This window comes from Tetrao urogallus, assembly GCF_951394365.1.
Source record: "Tetrao urogallus genome assembly, chromosome: 1".
NCBI classification, from domain to species: domain Eukaryota; kingdom Metazoa; phylum Chordata; class Aves; order Galliformes; family Phasianidae; genus Tetrao; species Tetrao urogallus.
The window spans coordinates 133,750,138-133,774,969 of NC_136813.1; the positions used below are offsets into that span (position 1 = coordinate 133,750,138).

Sequence of the window (24,832 nt, forward strand, 5' to 3'; positions counted from 1 at the left end):
TCTGAGGCATGCCGTTGACTTTTCGGCTACAAGGATGGAGCAGAGTCAGGAGGACAAGGTGTGTTCAGGGGATGTTAGGACACCACTCTCAGACATAGGGTCTAATTTCTGAGTGGTGCTTTGTGGAGCCAGGAGTTGGATTCCATGATCCTTATGGGTCCTTCCCAACTATGAACATTCTATGATTCTGTGATTGTCAGTAAGCTTGTGCCCTACCACTAGAATTATTTCAATTCAGAATGCACAGAATGCGCTTTCGCTTCTCATTTCTCTTTCCTTGAATGACAGTTTACAGGCAGAAACGGCAATATGGCAAACAAAAAGCAAAATGCTACACACTGGAAAAACATTTGCAGTATCAGAGGACCTCTCTCTGGATAGTAAGATAGAAAAACTTCATTGGGAGCCATACACTCCACTTCTGTATGCTGTACGCATACAAATGAAGAGGAAAAAGCTGAAGAATGTTCTCCTACTGCAAAGGAAAAATTTCCAGTCTTAAATGATAGGACATGAATGAATGAATAGTTCAAATGTATATGGAGTTTCAATCTTGCAGACGGTCCAAGCTATCTGTTAGTCTTGGTATTTCTCTTTCCTTGTTGGTTTTTTTTTGTTGTTGTTGTTTGTTTTGTTTTGTGTTGTTTTCGTCAAGTATTTGAACACTTTTATGACCAAGTGAAAAAGGCTGCACACCAGTCTGTAATTAAAGGTTTCAAAGGGCATGGCAGAGAGACTCAGTATTACACAAAGATCTCTGCATACTCCTAAGCTGCAGATACATTACTTTTAGTTCCAGTGATACATGGGAAACTTATGCTTTAATGTTTAATTACCGAAAACAGCCACATTTTTATCTTCCCAACTTAAAGAATTATATTCCTCTCAATATACATGCAGGCACTGTGGGTTATGGGATAGCTCTTTGTATTCATGGCTGTATCTTAAATGTTCCAGGCAGAATACAAAAAGATGGAATTCTAGAGAATAAAGATACAAGTACCTGCATGAGCAATTTATTTTCAATGAGCATTGTATAAATCAATCACTAGAGATCTTATCTTCAAAACCGCCTCAGCAAGCTAACTTCTATTTAAAATTATTGGCTTTCTGAACATAGATCTTTCTTGTATAAACAACAGATTAGTATTATGAGTTAAAATGTACCAGAAATCTGTTCTGTCCAAAATGAATTAAACCAAAACTAAAGGTCTTGCAATTACAATTCAGTATTAAGAGTACTACAAGTACTGGGAAAAAAAAAAATAAATTGACATTTCCCATAACGTGGTACTCAGCCTCTCAGAGGACTATCTCCTACTTTTTTTCAGATCCTGAGTTTTTAAACTATTTTTCACTTCACTGTGTACACTGCTGAAATGATAAAAGGGGGCAAATTTCTGCATTATCTTTTACTGAACTGACTAAAATGCAGGACAGAGAGGAGAAAGAAACAGACCCACGAAAAAAAGACAAAGACGAGTTCTGGCTCCATGTAAACTTGTTTGGATCCCAGAAAATTTTCCCAGAACAGATGTTAAGACATGGAAAAAGCACAGGCCAGGCTTGGGACTTAAGTATGTAATTTAACTGCCTCAAGTAACATATTACAGGGAGAAAGCATTGAGTCTGACATAACCTGGAATGCCAGCAGGACCAGATGGTTTGCTTAAATCACAAGCTAATAAACCTTTACACAAAATAAGAAGGAAATGAATTATGGTTTCATCACAGCCCCATTTCTGCTAAAGCAGTAGGGCTTTAGGTACTCCTGAAGACTATATCCAAGACACTTAACTATATCCAAGACACTTCTTGGCTATTCTGAACTAGGGGGACAACCTCCAAATTCTTATAGGTATTGAGAAAGCTTATGGGTGTAGCTTTTTGAGGGCTAAAAATATCAGAAGAGAATGAGAGAAATAAGTACGCAGTAGCAGGAAATATCTTATTTTTCAGTAAGATTAGAACATAATTTCTGGTTTGTAAGGTAAGGATAGCCCTCAGCTGAAAGACATGTTGAAAGCTCTGCCATGCTGCCAGCAGTGGCTCTGCCCTTACCACATGTGCAGCAGCTTTGGCTCTGTGTCAGGCTCTTCTTATTCACTCCCAGTGCATGAGCATGTACATGCTGGAAGGTGCACAGAGGAAAGGCTTTTATGATGATGTTGTCACATTGTCACTAATCCTCTCATTGCACATACACAAGGGGTTAAGATGCTTTACCTTCGCTTTTATTCTGTTGGCACTGTAAAGATATCATAAGGTGAACAGACACTCATCATCTAAAGAGAGTGTTTCTCCCTACACTGCATGTATCTCCCCTGTGCAGCTGCTCCACTTGTTCTGCATGGTCACTGTTAATGAATGTTGCCATGAGATTCTACACAGACAAGAGAAAAAAAAAAAAAAAAAAAAAAAAAGTTTGTTGAACACCAGAATTCCTCAGCTGAAATCCTGCCTAAAGAAACTTGGAAATAAACACAGCAGGATGTTGTGCAACAGTTATGGTGTTTCTACACACCATATTTATGTCCATTCCAAAAAGGATGCCAGATTGGCAGCACCCCTTTTGCCAAGGCCAACTGTGCACAACACTAGAGGGCTGTGGCAGACTTCACACATGAAGACTTTATAGGCGTTTTCCTTTGTACATAATACAAAGGGAGGTTAGCATCAAAACTCAGACAATGGCTGGTAAGTTATCAGTTGTCTAGGGACAAGGCAGGATATTCTGATTATCTGTAATACACAGCAAAAATTTTGGGAATAAACTATATATGAAAAATTTTAGAGATGAACTGTGTGTTTCTTTACATTAGTGTGCAGTATTCTTAAACCTTTAAGTCACTGATGAGTCTAAACAAGGAAGCACACTAGTAATTAGATTGACCAGAATATACCTGACATTAAAATGTTATTCCTGCGAACCCATAGAAGCAGAAACATGGGAGCTCTGTTAAGGAACACACTCCTAGAGCACTATCCGGAATGAATTCTGCTCATACTCTGAGAGCACTGTGCTCTTGGTATGAGTGAGGAGGAATCAAAACTCACAGATGTTTGGAAAAGAGAAAAGTCTGTTGAGCTGCCAGACCTCAGGCCTGAAGAAGTCACAGCTGCGTCCTTTTAGGATGTTTGGAGGTATCTGTGACAGTTGTATGTCCTAAATGAAGGCCATAAGCCATACAAATAAGCAATGGCCTGATGCTGGGACAAGAGCTCTTAAGAAAGAAGCAATAATCATCTCTACTTTACACACACAGACACAAATCAAGTCAGGTTAAGGGGAAAAAAAAAAAGTGAAAGACTACAGTCTGATTTCCAGTAAGGACAGAAACCTGTTGCAATCTTTGATATCTGAAGGCTACAGCAAATTAAAGTTTTACTTCTGTATTTTCCTCAACTGGAACCTTTATCCGATGTAGAATTCTATGCATTTTAACCTTTGCAACCAAATCAAAGGATCTGTGCGGGCTGCCCTAAAAGTAATGCCTCCTATTTTATTATGTTAGCCCGTGATATCAGGGATGGACATTGGTGGTATGGCAGAAGAGGTTGAACCTTCCCACTAGTATTCTGTTACATTTTGTTGCCAAATGACAGATGGCAGCAAAGGGGCAGCCTGACATGGAAGTGCATATGAAGCAAAGGTGCATCACTGAATTCCTCCATGCAGAAAAAATGGCACCCACTGACATTCACTGATGCTTGCTGAGATCAAACAGTGGATGTGAGCACAGTGAGACAGTGGATGGTGCATTTCAGTAGTGGCGACAGCGAGAGTGGGTCGCCTTCACCGGTGCAGATTTCGAGGAGTGCAGCATGCATGTTCTTGTCATCACTGATGAAAATGCATAGCTAATGGTGGTGGCTATTCTGAAGAATGGTGTTTTGTAGCTGAGAATTTGACCTATCAAATAGGGTTATTGTTCTTTTTATATCTGTTGTAGTTTCCACAGAAATAAATAGGAAGCATTACTTTCAGAATAACCAATATATGTGGATTTATGTGAATCTACAATCATAGGAAACTGTCTTGTGTTTATCTTCTATAACTAGCAATGAAGCTCTCAAGCCCCTAAGGGACACAGCAGCACTCACTTCATCTAGAAATAACATACAGTATTGCAAAAAAATTGAATTTTGATCATCACTTAAAAAGACTATAGTTATAGAGAGTAGAATTTTGCATACTTAGCACATTCTGTGCAACTCTGCACAAGCATTTAGCACCATTTGTTACAGAAGAGAAGGCACCAGGGAGACCTCATTGCAGCCTTCTAGTACTTGAAGGAAGCTTATAAACAGGAAGAGAATTGACTTTTTCCATGGTCTGACAGTGGCACGAGAAGGGAGGTTGGCTTTAATCTAAAACAGGGTGGATTATGGTTAGATGTTCGGCAGAAATTCTTTACTCAGAGGGTGGTGAAGCCGTGGCACAGCTGCCCAGAGAAGCTGTGGTGCCCCATCCATGGAGCATTCAAGGCCAGGCTGGGCAGCCTGAGCTGCTGGGTGGCAGCCCTGCCCATGGCAGGGGTTGGGACTGGGTGGGCTTAGAGATCCCTTCCAACCTAATCCACTCCACAATACTACAATCCAAACAACCTCTTTAGAAAAGTGTCTAATGCATGATATTGCACCCACAGCTATAAACAAGGACCTCTTCAAAATAACTTGGCCTATATTTGGTTACATCTAATCTGTCAATTGCTGTTAAGGTAGCAGCAGTAACAGAGCCAAAGGAAGCCTTCCAGCTCAGATTAATTATCCAAGGATGTAAGCAGTTTTTCGCAGGGATTCTGCAAACCACACTGGTTTTAATGTTGCTGCATTTTAGACAGTTCCATAGAATCATACAATTGCTCAGGTTGGAAAAGACCCTGAAGGTCATCAAGTCCAACCGCAACCTAACTGTACTACCATACTACCCTAACAGCACTCCACTAAATCATGTCCCTGAGCACCACATCCAAATGGTTTTTAAATATATTTATCTTTCGTATTACTTAGGATAACAATAATAATAAAATAGTTATCAAATTACTATTATTAATAATATATCTTATATAATATTATTTATAATAACTTAAGATAATTGTTTCATATTATCTCGGATGTTACCGTGGCAGACTGAAGTTTAGACACAGCCTGATATTATTCAAATTTTCAACTAATATTATTCAACTTTAACATTCTTCTCAAAAAATGTTAAGGTTCATGAACAGTTACTATGTGAAAGCCCATCCACGTACATGAAGGTTGCACATGTGGCTAAAATATAGCTGAAGAAGTGCAGCCTTGTTGGCAAGCTCAGGGAAGTTTCCACCTATTCTAACATGTGGAAGCAAATCTTTAGCATTGTAGTTAATAAACAGCAATGAGCAGAATCTAGCCACAACTGCAAAGTAATCCCACAGTTCCGAGCCAGCTGAACGAAGACTGAAATGCAGTGATGGCTTTGAAGGAATCTGATGATAAACAGCAGTACAGCAATGTCTAGAAGCTGTTGCATCAACAGGAAATGTTTCATGAAGAATCTTCAATTTAATTAATCTGAAATCTGTCACTCTTCTGTATTTCGCTGTAAAAAAGAACAGTAAAGAAAGGAATACAATTTCTTCTCTTGCACTACATGTATTTTGATGAAGAATCAGTTGCCAAGAAAAAAAATTATATTTTTCTAATTTTTGCATTTAATCTACAATTCTAATGAGCTTTTCTAAAGCCTTAATCTACATACTCTTGTATTACACTTGCACCTAAGCTCAGAATTTAAGATCACGACTGGAACATGGAAAAGAAGTTCCAAATGGAAGAAGTACAAGCTTAGTTTTATGTAAATATTAAAGTTTTTGCTTGGGTCCTTAGAAGCAAGAATTAATGTAAAATCTGCATGATTTCCTCTTTCCAACCACATTTGAAGGCAACTCAAGACTTTGATTTTTTTATGAGCCAAACCAGATAAAGTAGAATCTGGAAGTAGGCACTTGAGAAAATACTATATCGGATAAAGAGGTACGAAGATGGAGTTTTCTCTATAATAAAAGAGATAATTTGAAATCAGTATTTATCTATTAAAAATAAAAACGAAAAAAATCTAAACAAAACCCTTGTAAGATCAGTGTTTGCACCAAATTTCCCCCAGTATTTCTCATTTCATTAAAAATATGACCCATAGCGAGAAATGCTCACTATACACTTCGAACAAAATTATCCTTTTAGGATCCCCAGTTCTCCTAAAAGTTCTCAAATTTTGCCCACTTTCCAACTTCGTGAAACAAGTTAAACAAAATTAAAGGATTCTGGGCTCCTTAGAAGTATTTTTGCCTGCAACATTAAAAAAAGATCTCTGTACCAAAGTCACCTTTGTTTATCCTTTTCTATTCATTGCTATTTTCTCTTCATTCTTCTCCACTGGAGAAGCAAATCCCTCAAGCCCCCCACATAGGTACAGCTGAACACAACTAAGACCAGAACAACAATTGTGCAGTTTCACCTCTTAGAAAGTATATTACTGAATAAAGAAGGAATTCCATGCTATCCTTGACATACTGAATCAACCTTTCCCTGTAAGGGGTGTGACTTGACATAAAACTGGATATTTTTAAAGGAAGAGGCTACACAATCCATCAAAATACTCTGGGGAGAAGAAGAAAGTTAAAGGAGAGGCAGCACTTCTGAAATGACTGCCAACAGCTTTGTTACCATGGACACAGTGCATGGTCACCCTACCTAGCCAAAACCAAAATACACAAAAGGAGGAAAAAATTCCAGACTTTGAAAAATGGCAAGAATATATGTCAGGCTGACCACTGAGATTAAAAGCTCTTAAAACTATGTATATCAGAAGAAGAAATTCAAATCTAAGTTTCTCTCACAGATTTCTGTTACTTCATATGACTTAAATACACATATGACTTATATGTATATACACACACTCAAAAACCAGACTAAGTTTTGCAGAAAATATTCAAGAGAATTTCAGCCAAAGAGAACGTAGACTGCTTTGAGCAATCAGGGATAAGCTATGTCAGCAGCTTCACCCCCAAAACATAGCTTGGAATACTGCCTTGATTCCCAATCACTTGTTTATCAAATTTCTCAGTGAGAAATACAGAAGGACACCTAAGAACATGAGTTAAAAGCAAACTGTCCAGCACGTGTTACAGAAGAGCCAGAATTTTGACAGCAGTGCTCAAAAAACTACGGTGCTCAGAAAGCTCTACGTAGGTGGTTCATGAGAAATCCAGCCTCATATTGCCCACGTACAAGGGTCTATAGAAAGTAACTAATGTGTGAGACTTTGTGCTCTGAAAATATCTTGAAGTACGTTTTAGAAAATATTTCATTACCTATTCCAGTAACAGAATAGCACAGCAAAAGGGAAACGTATTTAAATTTCGCATTTTTAGAAAATACTAGATTATAATCAGTGCTGAATGTTAGGGTCCAATATAAATTAATTATGTTGTAAATGCATTTTCTATTTTTACAAGAAAAGGTAGTTAAAGTAATGTATTTTAGGAAGATAAAAGAACCAGAATGGCAGATTTATGGCAAAGGCAAGTGAGAAGTATCACCCAAAACTTGGCTAGACTTTCAGTATAGCAAATTATAGATAAACAGAAAAGACTCTAAGAGGCTGTACTCAATATTCAAATCTTTGCAGCCATTGTACTTACAGTAGTGAAATCCTGATGAACAGGAGATGGGGAAAAAGAGACAACTGGTACGAAGGCTCCAGCTATTTATGAGTTAGCAAACAGACATGGCATCTAAATTGTGCATACGTGACAGAGAATTTCAGAAGCCTTGTTGCAAATAATTTTTACATGTAATATGTGCATGAAATAAGATTAAGTCCTGCTGAAACAATTTAGAAAGATATTGGAAAGAACAAAGTAGTGTATGACAGCATATTTAAGCAATGTGTTAGCATTAGAATATTCAGTATTTAATTTCTTCTCAAAAGGCTAGGCAGACACACCTGCCATGTAGAATAAAAAGATAAATTGTATGAGCACAGATATAGCTGTTTATAGGTGTTGGTTTATATACTTAAACTAAATTAAAATTTCCCACTGAGAACCATAACTTCAAACAAAGTTGATGGAAAGTGTCAAAATCAGACTGCTAACTCAGATATTTCAGTTGAAGTAGCTACTTAAAGAAAAAAGCAAAAAATCGTGGCTAGTCTTTCATTTGCGTATTTGCCATAGCGATTTAGGACAGGGATTAGATGCTAGCTGCACTGTATAGACTGAGACTGCACTTAAGTAGGAGTTGATATTAACAAGAGAACAGTTATACTGTTATCAGCAAAAATGCTACCTAAAATTCTGAAACAACAGCTCTGCAAATGTGAAGGGAACTGAAGATAGAAAATAATACGTTGCAGTCAGGCTCTGCACCATCACGCCCCTAAAAATAGCAGCCTATTGTAAAAACCAGAATTCAACAACAGGTTTAGGTAAAAACACTTTGGTAATAATACTCATACAATCTCGGTAGAAAATAATACTAAGAATTTCCTGTGTCCTGCTCCCATAGTTCCATGCTTCCTCTGGTGTGCCTTTGTCCTGTGCTGGGGGACGTGGACCAGATTAGCATTGATTCATTGGTTCAGACTGGTTCATGTGAAAACACTCATTCAAAAAAAAAAAAAAGAAAAAGACAAAAAAAAAGAAAATTATAATAATAATTTAGGTAACTTCATTTCACAGCATGGCCTCAGGAAGACTCAGGCTGGTAAAACTGAAGGGATGTTCACAGAAGTATAAAAAAAAAACGATAAAAGTGAGCAAAGAGAAAGAGGGCAGTTGCTAATTTCTTGTCTCTGTGAACTACAAACTATGCCCTTCAGTAATTAAGGCTTTAAGTGCAAGTAATTGTAATATTGTTTTTCCTGAGACAAGGACCAACGCTACTTATTACTGATTGACGTTGAATTACAAAATCTGAACTTCTGTTTCACTTTACCCCACAGAAAGAGCCATGTCTTTTCATGAAGACAATCTTCTCAAGCATTGTTCTTGGAATGGTCATCACTGTGATTAAATTGATATGGAAGTTAAAGTCCTGTCTTCTACTACAACCTTTCAGAAAGTACTTATTAAAAAAAATATAGAGGTCTCCACATACTTTCAGATGTACAATGTAATATGTTGAACTAATGCATTCAGCCGCAGTCCGTAACTATAATTTACATAATATTTACATACAGGATTCAACACGTGGAACAACAAAACCAGATGAATGTGTTGGAAATCAAGAACTTGTTGAAGAACATTCAAGCCTTTATATGTAAGAAGATTTATCAGCTGGAGAAATCTTGCAATATAGAAAATGAGTGTTAACACTCTTAACACACTGCCATAGTTAACACACATTGCCAGGATATTATCAAACACTGAAATAGTGCAAAGTTTTAGTCTGAAATGGGTATCTGAGAACTATGAAATCCTAGGTAGCTTCATGGACAGTGAAATTCACAAGCAAAGCTTGTTAAATAGCAGAAAATCACAATATCAAGAAATGAGGGAGGGTAGGATTACACAACACAGGGCTACAGAAACAACAATACATAATGGGGCAGAGGTACACATAGATGAGATGTCCTCATACCTTGAACCACTTAAAGCCAAAATGGTTGACCTCATGCATTGATTCATTAAACAGCTTCAGACAGGCAGTGAAGTGGTAGAGAACAAGATAAACAGAAGAGAGGAAATAAAAAGCATGCAATTAAAAGAAAATTATAATCATTTTGGACAATATTAAAATTTCCAACTCACGCATACAATTTGTATTTGGCCTAAGAATGATATCATCACCTGTAAAGATCAAAAGATTAATATCCTTCACAAAAACAAAGCCTTGCATTTGTAAAACTGCAAAGCTACCGAAGGGCTTCTGTCATAACACTAGAGAATATAGAGCAAAGCAGGCATTCTCTTAAGTAATCAAAGAGATGAAAAATAATTGAAGGAATGTATCCCCCTCGCATTTGAGGTGATAACCAGCTACTTGCCATCACTCCATGACTTGACTATATCTAATAAAGAACAACAACTGGGCAAACTATTGGGCACGGTGGGGCAAAACAGCTATCTTGTGACTGGAACAAGACCCTCTGGTTGCTTTTCTGTGTGACATCCTATTGGTCATTACACTGTATAAAGTATGATGTGCCACAGAGGGCAGTTTAGTTATTCTGCTGGACTAAGACACAGCTGTCATAATCAATGATGGTGTGACCTAGAGGTCTTCCTCTTCTGATCCCAGTGGTGTCAAATCCATCCTTCTTCCTCCTCACTTCCATACAAACTACTACATCCAAATTCATTTCCTGTTTAAGATGCTGTTACCCATCATATTCCAGAAATCTTTTCCCACAACTCATACTTCTCTTGGCTTTTCTCCTCACCTCTCAACCTCTCTCAGTGATCCTTATGGCTTACTGGCCCTCCGACAGCACATTTCCATCACCTTGCCTCATCATACAGATTGTACTGCCATTCAATCTATTTACCAGTTATTTTCCCTTTTCATCAAGCTCTTACCATATGATCTCATTGTTTGCATCTCATAAGGCTTTGCTGGTGAATGTTTTCAAAAACCATAATGGAAATTTGTAGATATTCCCTAAGCACTAATCACTTTCCATACTTTAGTTTTAGGATGTCTCAGGTACAAATAAGATTCCGCTTCTACAACAGTTTCCTATTTTACTAAGTCAGACTTAACTCTTGTCCTCTCCCTAATAAGCTTGCTTACAGCAGATAGACAACCACAAGGACTTAATGCTAATGGGCTAAGAATGAGTCCTCCTTTCTATCCTGCAACTGAAAGTTTCCTTGCTATTTCATTTCTTTTCATCTAGGACAGAACCTTCATATTTTTGTTAATCTTGACAGTACCTTTGACTCAGATGTCCTTCTACTCCTTGTGCAAAGGTTATTTTGAAACATTTGCAGAATTTCTTTTATGGAATATCTCTAATGTAAGACTTTTCTGGTTGTCTCTCTATTGCTAAAAGTTCTTTGGTTAGGTGTATTTTGTGTCTGAATGTGTAAAAATCTTCCTTCTGCAGATTGTGGCAATTTGTGCAGGAAAGTCCTCTGTAGCTTTGATGTTATTGTGTATAGTGTTTGTATAATCAAGATGCTATAATCGCAATATAGTTGCTTAATCAACAGATATCAAGATGTTGTAATCACAATATAATCGAGAGAATCAAGCAAGGTAGACAATGATCACAAAGAGAATAAGCGGAAGAGCTTACCCTTTGGCTGAGCTCACCAGAAGACACCAAGAGAGGGGATCTCCATAAGAGATCCTTCCCCTCTGGTAGCCAGCTCTTAAATAGGTCTAGGAGTTTTTTGCCTTCACCTGTGCTCCTCTGGCTGGCTCATGGCTCGCCTCAGGTGATTAATCAGAGGTTCAGGCCGTGACTCGGCAGTTCCCATACAGTGTTAATGTTATTAGCACGTTTCTTTACTAGCAAATCAAATATAAGCTATCAATCACCTGCAAACTGTGCTCCACTCATCCTTCACCTTAACTACTGAGGTGACCTGCAATCAGCCTCTAAAATAAGCCTTCCTCATAGTTGTATTTCTGTAAATTTACCAGTTATATTCATCTTCATACTTATTTCCTAACATCAGACATTCCTAACACTTACAAAATTAATGTACTACATTCTTCAAAGCTATCCTTCAAAAATTCACTAAACCTTATGCATCTTGTGTTTAGACCACAGACACACAAAACGTTCTACAGGCTTTTCTACAGAATTTTCTACAGAATTTTACAGGCTTCTCTACACTCAAAGAACACCATTGTCACAATCCTCCAACAAAGAAATTAAAACATTATGACATCATAGATAACAAATTAGATGTTCTTTTGTTTACTTGTGCATCTCAGCAGAGAACTTGCTCTTCTGTGAGATACATATATTTCTGAGGAGGAAATCCATTCTTTTATGTGGTATTCACTACCAAGATAACATTTCTATAAGATAATTTTTTTTTAAGAGTTTAGAAGAAGTTTAGAAAGAAGGCAATCTTGAAAGTAAATTCCATAAAGTTACCTAGAATCTTAGGATACTTTAACCAGAATTATCCTCAGTATGTTTACCAGCATACTGACTGTAGCATAAAGAGCAAGAGTTGCTTTCTTCTTGAAAACTTGATTATTAACTAAAAAGAGCATAAGGATACATCTTGAAAGAAGGTGATATAAGAATACATGTTGAAAAAAAACCTTTAAAAATGTTTTAAAGTGTAGTTAGTTAAATCTTTTTCATTTAATTAACAGAAAGAGAATACATCATTGCAATGTGACTGACCAAATGCCCCTGTTTGCTTATTATGGTCAGGAGAGGAACAGATAAAACACTGAAGAGGTTCACAAAAACCACAGTAAGAACACCAGGCTCAGCTCCTTATACTTCAAAAGATTCATCAAAATATAAAGGAAGTTTATTCATTAGGTATGGTATGTTTTCTTAGTGATTAATTATGGAAGTCAAAATCTGGTCCATACATGATTCTTCAGGATGTCTAACCCGTGACAGAATAAATTCAGGCATAGAAGTTTACACCTGTGGTTTCAAGGCGAGTGTGTATTTTCTGTGTGTACACTTGCCTTAAATAAAGGGTTTGTCTTTCTATCCAGTAGTTGAGAGACTGTAAATGAAATGAGATTGTGGCCCATATGCATGACCATGCTAATAAAATTCACCTTCTTTAAACATGCACAATGAACAACACAGTGAGTGTAAGCATGTTTACATATAGAAGGATAGCTCTGATAGGTAAGATTAGTCAGAAGAATTATTACATAAAATAATACTTAAAAGATTAGGATACCTTGTATTTCTTTCTCTTTTTTTATTTTTCCCCAAGAAAATATCACCTGTGAAAAACAAATCTTAGCAGATTTTATGGGTTTTGTTACCCAAACTTGAACAGAGATAGCTGATTAAACAAAACCATCTATGTTTCACAGTAAAGCAGTGGAAACAGTTTCCTAAGAGGACTACCAGCGACTTTATAAGATTGCAGACCTGTTTCTCAGCATTGATCCTGGCTGACTCCTCTTGTGCTAGCACCATTTCCCGCTCTGCAGTTATCTGAACACTTTCTCTGAGTGCCTCTTCCAATTCTTCAATCCGATCATCCTTTTTACGCAGATTGTCCTGGAAAATGATGGGAGACTAGGTGAAGAAGACTTGTTTGGGACTATAGCCTTTCAGTCAACCAAGTTCTATGCCAAGCAAAATCTGATTCTCCCTACCGAGGTGCAATTGCAGGCAAATTATCTTCACGCAAGGGAAAGAAAGATGAAGTGATGCAAGAATAGGAAGAAGATCACAGTAAAGAGAAGGAAAAAGCTAGCAAAGTAGGACCTCAAAGCAAGAGGGTTTGCCCTCTCATCAGGCACATCACAGTCTTGCCAGATTAAACAGAATAGCTAAGCAAGTTTTGCTTGCGAATGAAGATTAGTAAGCAGTTCCAAAGAAGGAGAGTAGCCAGAATTGGTGGGAAAGCAGGCACGCAGAATTGTCCATTTGCTCACACATTCACCAGCAGGCATGGTAAAACGGGAAACAAAGCACTGCAGTCTTGCAACTTGCTACTTCCAGGTTAAGTGAGAGAAAAACAAACATCAACCAAACAGAGTTTTCTCTTGTTCAGATAAGACTTAAAGGAAGTTTTTTCAACAACTATCTAGGAATTAAGAATGGCAGTTTAAACCTCAGAAAGCTAAGCATCAAGACTATCTGAAAATACATTCTTCAATTAAGAACATCTTCACAGTTGTAGGTTCCGAAGTCCCACCTATAGTCAAAGACCATGGAAGGAAACTCTCCTCAGAAAGTATATGGTTTAATTGGCAATAATATAATTTTAAAAATGATATTCAAAATGAATGACATTCTTATTTGTATAGAAGACCCGTATTTTCTTAATATTGCTAGGAAAATAATTGTGTATCTTCTGCCTCTGCTGTAGTTCTGCTGTAGTAGCTTGGACAAAAGACTGCACACCAGGCTGTCCCCAGGAGCATGGCTGCTTAACAAATCCATCAGAAATGACCAGCTTGATGGAAGATTTCTGCTTTTCTCATCTTGCAGATCAATTTAGATCATATGGTTCAGATCAGATATTAGTGCATGCTTAAGTTAATGCAAAGGCTTTTTAGACAGCTCAGCAGTAGTGGAAGAATCAAATATTTTTTCCCTTTGGTTTTTGCATTTCCCTTTTTATCAGGTTTAATCCTTAGTCTTCTGTCCTGACTGATATTTTCCACTGTTTCTCTGTGCTTCACGCCATATAAAGATTAAGGATAAAGACAACTTATTTGGAAAAAAAAAAACACAAAAAAACAAAACCAAACCAAAACAAAAACTTTGTAATGCCAAAATGAATTGCTGTAGTTCTAAAGAGTGAACCTTATTCCTTAATTGCTGCTCCCCAGGACTTTCAGTACATCACCAAAGATAGTGCCATATGAACACCAGTTCTGGCAGTCTCATTACTTCTGAAGAGAATTTTCCAGCAGAGATGCAAAGCTTTGTATCCAAACAGTACAAGACTCCTGGCTCCACTGCTCTTACACAGAGAAAGGCTAGTTCAACCACTAGCAAAGGCAGAGAGATTTGCCAGGTTTTGCAGATGGACAAGCTTTCCGCTGTTGGTTACTTTCCAAAGCAGGTTCACAAGGCAAGTAACCACTGATTTCTAAAGACACAACTGAAGAGATCTTCGTTTAAAAAATCAGAGTTGCAGAACATATTTTAATACTTTCTAAAACCTACTGAAACACTGATAAAGTCTTCCAAAACTACTCCATGGTTATGATTAGTCTAACTGAAGATTCAAAAAGAAACAGAGTACAGACTTGAAAACTATTTACTCGCCAATCTACATTCTGTGGGGAACATCAATTGTACGTCTTGATATTGTTCACGGATAGCCAAGGAAGTGTGAAAGTATACCTCTCCATTTCAAACAACAGAAGTGGAGACGGTGCATTTGAACAGCTGCGTGTAAAACTGAAACGGGTTTAAAATTAGAGTGTAGAATGGAGCGCTGTAACCTGTACTGTATGCCAACCTTCATCATCATAGGCCAACATTTAAGAGGTTAATTCAACACATCAAAGTTCTCTGTCCAGACAGGTGAATCCTGTCTGGATTCCTGGAGGAAAAAGAGTAGCTCATGGTATGAAAACTGTGCAATTCAGTACCACATCACCTGCACTTGAAAAGTCTACAATTACATATTTTTTTCTAAAATAATATGTGAACTTTTATATATAGACCGGAGAGCTGCAAGTTTAAAAAGAAGACGTCAGTGCTAGAAAAACAAAAAAACTGCCAGAAATGATGATTTTAAACTTCTGTCAAATGTTCATTACCCATCTAGTAAATTAAGTTTGGTTGCAAACATCCACCTTCTGTCCCAAACAAACAGCTCAAAGAGCAGTGATGGTTTCTTGCTTGCTCTTAACAGTGCCACAGTGTGACTACCCGCTTTACAAAATGACATCTATGCCTGGAAGAGCAGAGGAACTGCTGCGCAGTCAGACACCAGCAGCACTCCAAAGTGGAGAATAATTTCAGGAAACTTTTAAATAAATGTTTTGTTTCCATCCATTCTTTTTCCATCATGAAATGATCAGTATTTGATTTTATTTTTTGTTTTTAACACACGCTGCTGTTTCAAACACAACACTCCAATAGAGAAAAAAGTAAATGAAGCCAAACCAGCGTTTGCCTTTTAACATACCAGCAGTGTTTTCCCAATTGCTTGGCTCAACAGTCCGAAACATGATAGGCTCATGTTGAACATCAACCCATGCTGCTCCTGTGGCTTTCCTCTTTTTAATTCTATGAAATATTTTATCGCTATTATGAGAAGCAGTAAACTTCGAAGAAAGTACTGTATAAATTGTAACTACCATCACCTATTATGTCAGGAGTTTTCTACAGAAAGAGAATATTTTGACATTTAATTCTACAGATCGTTCTGGAAAACTAAATCTAAACTAAACTAAAATAGAATCTACCAAATAGGAAGAAAATCAGAATTTTAGAAAGGAAATCAGAAACCTTTCAACATGAACAGAATACAAAAATGCCCTCTCGAGATGAGGAGGCTGTGATAATGCAGGTACTTTACTGCAGGAAAAAGAAAACTGTTATCTCCCAATTTTTCACATGCTGCTGAAGCAGGTAACCCCAATAGTGAAATGTATTTATTCTCTTTAAATAGGGGACTAGAGTACAACTTGAATTACTTCCTACATATAATAAAATGTGACACAGAGTGCAAGTTTCTCACTGGCTATTCTGATGAAATTGCATAGTGATAGACCATAGCAGTTTCCTTTCACGAATCTTATACACGACTATACAGAAAGAAAAAGGAAGTGTTACTTACCTGTACAGTAACTGGATTCTTTGAGATGCATTACCTACCCAAACATCTCCATGACCCTCACTCAGCTCTGCGCCCAAGTCCCGTATGTGTGAGATTCAATGGCAGAGAGGGAATAAACATGGACAGGGAGATAGCTCTGCCTTTATGCTCACTGGTGACACCACAATGAAAATGAAAAACCCAGTCGACACTGTGGGAGTGCCAGGAGTTCAGGCACAATATGATTTTTTCTACAAACACTATGATCCTGCAGCTGATCCGTATGCAAAACCCATTCCAATACATGCCTGTCTTAAAGACCGAAAGGAAAAGGAGGTGTGACTGACACACATTTCTGGACTTTTTATTTCACTTCAGGAAGGAAGTGGTGGGATGTCCAAGTGATGCATGTTAAAAGGATGTATCAATTTAATCTTTCCTTCGTTTGTAATGTGTTATCTGCCATGAAGTTTTGTGAAAATGCATGAAATCGGATGCAAGTTTTCACCAAGGCATTTAGGTTCAATTAAACCTGAGGTATCCTGGCAAACTTCTATGTAACTGCAGCTTTGTGGCTTAACTTTACTGTTGGAATTGAAATTTAGATGAATTTCTCTGGTTAACTCTTGGGAAAGATTAGTTAATAGTCTGAGAGGGCAATTAACTGCTCCTTTTGACTGTTAAAAGAATTCCTAGAACTAGCCAATCACCTAGGTAGGGAAAGATCATTTTCATATAAACCCATAATTAATGTAATTAAGCACATTTTGCCCTTTGTACTTCCATAGATGAGAAAGGAAGAAGACACTACTGCAGTGTTGGTTGCACTGCTGCACTGCTAAGCCCAGGAGGAAAGTTGCTATGACAAAATCAGAAATCTAAACTTAAGAAGAGAGGAACTGATGAATATAAATCATCATGAATTTTTGCTGCTCTTTCCTCAGAAAAATACTTGTAAAAACCTGAAGGCCTTTTTAAGAAAGGCTTAAGTGAATATTCAATGTTGTGGTATCAAAAGGTGAAATTAATGTCTCATTTTATTTTGGAAGCAAATAATCACAGTTATTTAAAACTCAAGTGAGTGTAGTTAGACCTCCTTCATTTGGTTCCATGCTGCTAAACTACTTGCAGAGGTCTCTGAACAAGAAAAGAATGAAAATTTGTCACTCATAAATGGAGGAATCTCTTTCACTGATGAGATTCTTTTGACTTACTGGGTTTTCAAATATATATATATATATATGTAAAATAAATATATATATATATATAAAATAAATATATATGTATATATATGTGTGTATATATATATGTATATATAGGGTAGATACTGTGGCATGGAGGTTGGAACTTGATGATTCTTGAGGTCCCAAGCCATTCTATGATTCTATGATGATTCTGTGATTTGCTGAAGAAGATGGCAATAAAAGAAAAAATGCATGCTGTCTTGAAGGGTGCTTGAAGAACAAAATAAGAAAAGACTGTTAGTTCCTAATGGGGGAAATATCTGTAGGGTAGTTTATAACTTGGTTCCAAGATGTACATAAACATGGATCCAATATTAATGATTCTGAAACCAAAGTAGCAGAGGCAAACATTTGTGTAATAGCTGGTTCTATATATATTGATGGGCATGAGTAAAAAACTGAGTTGAAGGAACGATTACTATCAGTGCTAAAGCTACTATCATCAGTGTTGCATACAGATGCATTGACACTCTCAAATGGTGAAAGAAGTAAAGTGCAGAGTTTGCTTGTGATGGTGAAACCTCTATCTGTCTGGGCAAAAGTTGGGTAAGTAGAAACATTAAATTCATATGACGTCTCTGTCTCTCACACAGTAAGACAAAAAGGGCTTCTTCCTAAGTACAGAAACAGCATATGTAATTACCACAAGTTCCTGAATGAAAGGAATAGTCTGAGAGCTGAAAAGAATTGCCAAGTAGGAGATCCTCAACTAATGTTTCCATATCTTTGGCATGCTCAAAGACTGAGATACATGATGACAACTCATTAGGACAACATATGTCAACATCTGGAAAACTGTGTCTGCCAAATAAGACACATGAATTGGAATTCTAGCCTGACAAGTTGCCTAAATGAAGAAAAATAACTTCAGGAGACAATAGGAGAAAAATTGCAATAGAAGAATTTCATTCCATTAGGGACTGAAAGGGAAGTGAGATGAAGCCGGCCACAGCATTGCTTTAAAAACATGAGGGACTGCAGAAGGGGCTGAACACATTCGCCTGAGAATGGTGTAACAAAAAAAGAGAAGATGTGTACACCCAGAATATATTTGCACTTGTGGATCATCAGTTGCAGGGAAAAAAAATATTCTAGTAGAAAATGTTTAAAAAAATATTGTCAGTCAATGTAAGATAAATATGATTGAGTTAGTATATCAACAATAACAACAAAAAAAAGGACAAAAAAAGCATAACAAGGCCAACAATTTATGAGAAACAGCCCGTGAATTTCTGTTTTGAAGGAGAAAGGTAATAGAAAAACTGAGTGGGACAGCGTAATCCTGTAGATATAAATGAGCTATAAACGATGCCACTCACAAAAATATCTGCTCTTGTACGTGAGAGGACTGCACAACATAAATGTTACATGTGCATTGACTTGAGAAAATCACAGACAAGTAGAGAAGTTACTAACACGCTCAGTAATGAAAATGAAAAGCCATGTAGCTTTTCTGTCCTGCACAAAGTCCTCATGGTTTGCTACAACATGGCTATTAAGGAGGTCTTCATGGCTACTACGGAGTAAAGAAAAAAACCAACACCCGGATAGTAAAATATGTCTATAAGACATCACGACAAGTTTATGATGGGAAATTAGTTGAGTGTCAAGATTACTTACACAGAAGCTGACTGAAGAGTTAAGCATCTATAGAAAGAAAAACAACCAACGCTCTTCTCTCCATGTGAAGAAAAGAAATATGGCACTAATTAATCTATCAAGCATTATGTGAACTCACTTCTGTTCTCAAACATATAGGTCACAAAGAAGCAGTAAAGCAAACATGGACGTGACAGTGCTATACGACAGCAATAGCACTAGAAGATAGATATAACTGAAAGTAATAATTTTGAAGCATATCAGGATGTAAGCAGTATTCTGCATGTCACACATGTATAACCCTAAAGGCAGAATGTGCATATATTTTTTCCCTAAAACGCACTTATATGGAAGGAAAAAAAAAAGTCATGAAAAGCCACAAAACATCGGCAGTAAAGGCACAGCATAACAGATATTACCTGAATACATACACATTACTATTAACAGATCCACTTGAAATGAAGAGGAAATAAAAGGTGAGAAAAAAATCTTAGCGCAGAGAAACAATTTCTGATGTCTGTTTCTTGAGTACACAGAAAGCCCTTAACAAAATTTCTGTATACTGGTATTGTTACCTGAAATACTGTTTAGAAATGTTTCTGACCATTATCCAATGTGTCTATAAAATGTGCAAACAGTGCCAGCCATTCAGACTTTTTTATTGCAAGACATGTTATAGGCTACTACTCACAGCTGTGGTATTTTTAAAAAACATTCCCAAAACATACAGCCTTAGCAGCAATGTGAGATACATAGAGCTTGCAGGTAACGGTAGGAAAGGATCCTAATCAATACCAATTGAATACAGTATCCATCATAAAGCTCTGTCTTTCCAGTACAAAGTACAAACTTAAGTGGAATTGCACTGCAATCTGGATTAGTTATACACTGTTTGAAGGAGGATGGAGAAGAAGGAGAAGAAAAGGACAAGCATTTAAGGACAGTGTGACACAGAGAGGCCTAAAAGGGAATGGCAGAACAAAATAGATACTGGCAACTTCTCTTTCTGATAGATACCATGTTTTTTGATACTTCTTCCCTCTTATTCCAACCTAGGCATGCCAAATGCAGCAATCAGATAGGCATGCTCATTTTGTAAATGCACTTCTCGTTAGTAACAACGGAGACAGGTCAATGTACCTTGTCAATACTAACAACGAGGTTTACCATTTAACAGCTTGTTAGGGTGCCAAGAGCATTAAAATTCTGCTTCATCTGTTGCAAATTACCACACTGATAATTTTAATACCTACAGGGACTATCCTTCTACGTAACCATACTGGGTTGCTCCACTGGTGATTGGAATAAGACCTAAGGCTGACAATGTAGCTGTGAAAATGTGAGAAAGGCAATAGGTTTCTCACTGTATTTTATTTTTCTGTGAGAGGTTAATCAGGGAAATACTACTGTAAAAACATTTCTTCTTCACACACAAATCAAAACTATGACTCGAGACACCTCAAGTTCATATGGGACTCCAACAAAAAACAGTGACAGTTTAAACTGCACTATTAGTAAGTTTGAAACCGTAAGTTATTCCCTTGGTATGCCTCTATTCCGCTAAACTCTCCTTCGCAACATAAGTCCTGTCAACATTAGTGTACTAATACATCACAGGAGCTGTAAGATCTACTTTTCTTTTGTTCATATATATGAAAAAAAAAACAATAAAAAACAACCCTGTCACACACCTTAACCTGATAATTGTTTATTACATAGCCAGTGTTATGTACAACTAGTAATTCAATAACCATGACTAATAATGTCCCGAAATGGACACTGAGTATCCTCAATAAATTGACAAGTCAGAAATTTTGCCTCATTTAGAGAAAATGCTGTATTTGCCACGTTTGACCAGGAGCATTGCCTCTATATAAAGCAATAAATAGTACCATACCATTAGGACATTAAGACATAGACACTTACAATGCAAAAATTGTTTACAGGTTAAGAGTATCCAATGATTCCAAAAGGAGGAAGTGAAAAGAACACGAATAGTAACTAGCATAGAAAACTGTACATTAGAAGGGCATGAATAAGTGTTGGTACATTGAATCCCATTAACTTTTATTCTCTCTTTCCAAAAGAGGCTTTGGAAAATCATCTGACCTTAAAGACACTAAGACTTAGAATTCAGGCATTGGCAACAAAAGATGTTGAATTGCTGGAAGCATTCAGAGAAGAGCAATGAAGCTGGTGAAGGGCCAGAAAAGAGTTATGGGGAGTGAATGAAGGAATCAGGATTGTTTAGTGTAGAAAAGGCTCAGGGAAGATTTCACTGCCCTCTACATCTACCTGAAAGGAGGCTGCAGCAAGGAAGGCGTTGGTCTCTTTCCTCAGGTTACAAGCCTCCAGTTGTGCCAGTGGAGGTTTAGGCTGGATATCAGGAAGAATTTCTTTATGGAGAGGGTGCTCAGGCATTGGAATAGGCTGCCCAGGGAAGTGGTGGAGTCCCCATCCCTTGAGGGTATTTAAGAGACGTGTGGATGTGGTACTTGGGGACATGGTTTACTAGTGGAACTTGATAGTACTAGATTGATGACTGACTTCCAAACAAAATGATTTTATGAAATGATTTTCTATGAGAAAACAACACAGCGTCCTAAACTGAATTTGCTAGTGAATTTTAACTAAATATAGACATTTTCTAGAATGTTAAGGAGATAATCCTTTAATCATCAGTGAGAGACCAGGTGATACAAACAAAGTTTTTCCCACCATCTGTATTCAGATCCTAATGTACCTCAAACAAAATGCAACAGCTGAAAGGACTGATGCTAACTATTTCACAGCCTCTATCAGTTATGAATACATGACTTGTAGCCTAAGCCTCAATGCCAGCTAATAGTTACACATCACAGTAAGAGTAGTTGTTCTGTTACATGTGAAGAGCATGTAAACTTTAGTTAAAGAGGAAACTTCAATAGGCAAAGTGCAAAGTGAAGAAGAATAGGCTTGTTTCTACAGGAAAAGAACAGTAGCTTAAGGATAATTTGGATGCCTTGCTAAGCAAGATTAAGGAATAATACTGAATTAGAATGAAGTAAATTAGGTTTATTATTATGAGATCAATCACAGGAATATTTTTAAAGCAAATACCGAAGCACTTGTTGCCACAGGAATATACCATAAAGAAAAAAAAAATGTATATTATAAAAATCTCAAAATAAATTATGAACATTATCTTCAGGTGACCAGCATCACCTCATCTTATTTTGTTGGTCAAAACAAAAAAAAAAAGGCAGAACAGCAACTTTACTATGCAATGAAACTACAAAACAAGCTGCAGCAACTGGACATTCTTATTCCTGGGGAGAGATGAGTTAGAAACAATTTTCAACACAGCAAGTAAAAACAAGAAAAGCTTAAGGGAGAAAGAAAAAAAACAGAAGACGGAAAAATGCGAATTTATTGCCATTTCTCAGGCTCATGAAATAAAACACTAAAGTGAAAAGAGAGCTGTTTTTCCCCTTGAATGTATTCCTATTGTTTTGCTTAAATCTGGCCCTCAAATGTTTTCTGCTCTCAGGAGAGACCTCCTCGCAGGAACCACACCATGTTGTCAACAGTTACATTAATCTCTCTGACAGTTTTTAGGAAAGGAGTTTGAACTCAGATACTAATCTAGGAAGGAAAAAAAAAAAAAAAAAAAAAAAAAAAAAAAAAAAAAAAAAAAAAAAGCCCTTGCAAAAAACATCCAGTGGTTAAGGTCACTGGCACGCACTCAGCAGCCCAGTCTTCATAGTCCTTAGTTTCTGGCATATCATAAAGGGTACCAACAGAGCTCTTTGCCAAAGAGGCAACAGTACAAATAGCAGGTTTCTTCTTCCACTGACACCTAATGTTTCTGCAGTAACAACTGGGTGAAAGTGTGTCTGGAGAATAATATGCCTGAGGGATCACAGAGAAATGTGAGGATGTAGGGAGTCTTCTTTCCTCTATGAAGAACTCTTAAGCTTTATAATAGCTTTCTCTCACTACAAATCTCAGTTTGGAAATAAGGAAATATCAGGAAAACTGGGAGACTGCTTAATTCCAGCTTGTAGGTAGTGACTTTCAGGAATTTTTTCCAGCTGCTTCTTCAAAATTGCAGAGCATTTTTACATTATATAAGAAGACAGAGTAAGACGGTTCATCTTTTTAAAAGAAGGGAAGGCAGGGTGTTACGTCTGACTTGAACCTAATACATGTGCGGTAAGCTACACTGTAAAGTGAAAACAGAGCAGATGGCTAAGTGTCTGTCCAGGGAGACACTGATCCATTCTAAATATCAAGTCTGCTCTCATGCTTAGTTTCTGTGAATGTTATGGTAACAAACACTCTGTCAGGATTGCTCTCACCTGGTCAAATATAGAAGGCAATTCCTTAACAATTCCTTCATGGTATAAACTTCTATTACATAGAAACTACAGATTCTGTCTCTATAAGGGCTGCCAAATCAAATTAAAGAACAGGACCATGTATTTATTCTGATGCTCAAAAATGTGTATTAGACTTCAGTGGGAAGAAAAACGTGCATCTCCCTGCCTTAACACAACCAAACAGTTCATATTGTGAGAAATATGTTTCTGAGACAAATAACTTTCTGCTCAAAAGTGCATTATTTTTGTTGTGGCTTCAACACGCAATGCTACACAGGAAAGCAACAACGAAGTTGCTTAGACCTTGTAAGTACATATCAGAAAAAAATGGCTTCACTAAAATTTGAGATAGGGCTGCCGCCACAGTGTGCCACAGCTCAGAATGGAAGAAAATTAAACCTCAAAAATCTCAGAAATATCAGAAAACTCAAAAACAAGTAAGGTCCCTTTTTAATGGTCACTGGTGCTACTGTATTCTCTGCCTGTGCGCAGTTATTTGGAAAAACAGCTATCAGACTTGTGTATGGAAAACTGGGAACACTGCTGCTTGAGGCAGACCCAGGTAAATACTCCTAAGGATGAATGAACAAGACAGCTTGCTTTGATGAACCTGCTTTTACTAAATGGAGAACCTACTGTTTTGCAAAGTCCATCAGGTCTGTATGTAGAAGAGTAAGCTGTGAATATGACTAATATTCCTAATAACAGAACCTGATATGAGCAGATGCTGCAGGACTTTACTTCATCTCTTCTTGTTTATTAATTTTCCCACCTTCTCCTGTTTACCTTCCTACAATCTGTTAGCAAGCCTTCAGGATCTTCCTTGAAATAAAGATGCACTTTGTTACATCATTAGAGAAAATGGAGGAACCTTCTCTTTTAGTCAGAGGGTCATTTTTGCATTCACTGCTGCCCTGTTGAGATAGAAATTCAGGCATGCCTAATTATGATCTTTTAATACCTGAAAATAGGCTAAAATTCAAAGTACTCCCCAAATAGAAACTTCAGCATAAGTCACAAAAAACCTAGCTATAAGGTTTGGAACTCCTCCCAGACATCCAGGAAAGTTAGGAAAAGCTCTCTTGACAGGGAGAGTTATGACATGATAAGAACAAGAACTAGTTTTTCTCCAGGCATCTGCCACAGTTAAATGTTTGCTGTATCTACAGTAACTGCACACACTGTGCTG

At 37.2% G+C, this 24,832-nt stretch overlaps 1 protein-coding gene across 3 annotated transcripts in view; it reads right to left on the reverse strand.

Annotated features, from left to right (window-relative positions):
* ERC1 (ELKS/RAB6-interacting/CAST family member 1) overlaps positions 1–24,832 on the reverse strand; it is a gene marked incomplete at both ends in the record, with an annotated part of 276,770 nt that overhangs the window by 102,048 nt on the left and 149,890 nt on the right. For 2 of the 3 annotated variants that reach the window (XM_079549731.1, XM_079549730.1), the window contains one exon: positions 13,079–13,210. The exons of the other annotated variant lie outside the window; for it this stretch is intronic. In XM_079549731.1, coding sequence (XP_079405857.1) covers positions 13,079–13,210 — 132 coding nt within the window. The remainder of the gene's footprint in view (positions 1–13,078; positions 13,211–24,832) is intronic. 3 annotated transcript variants of the gene reach the window in all.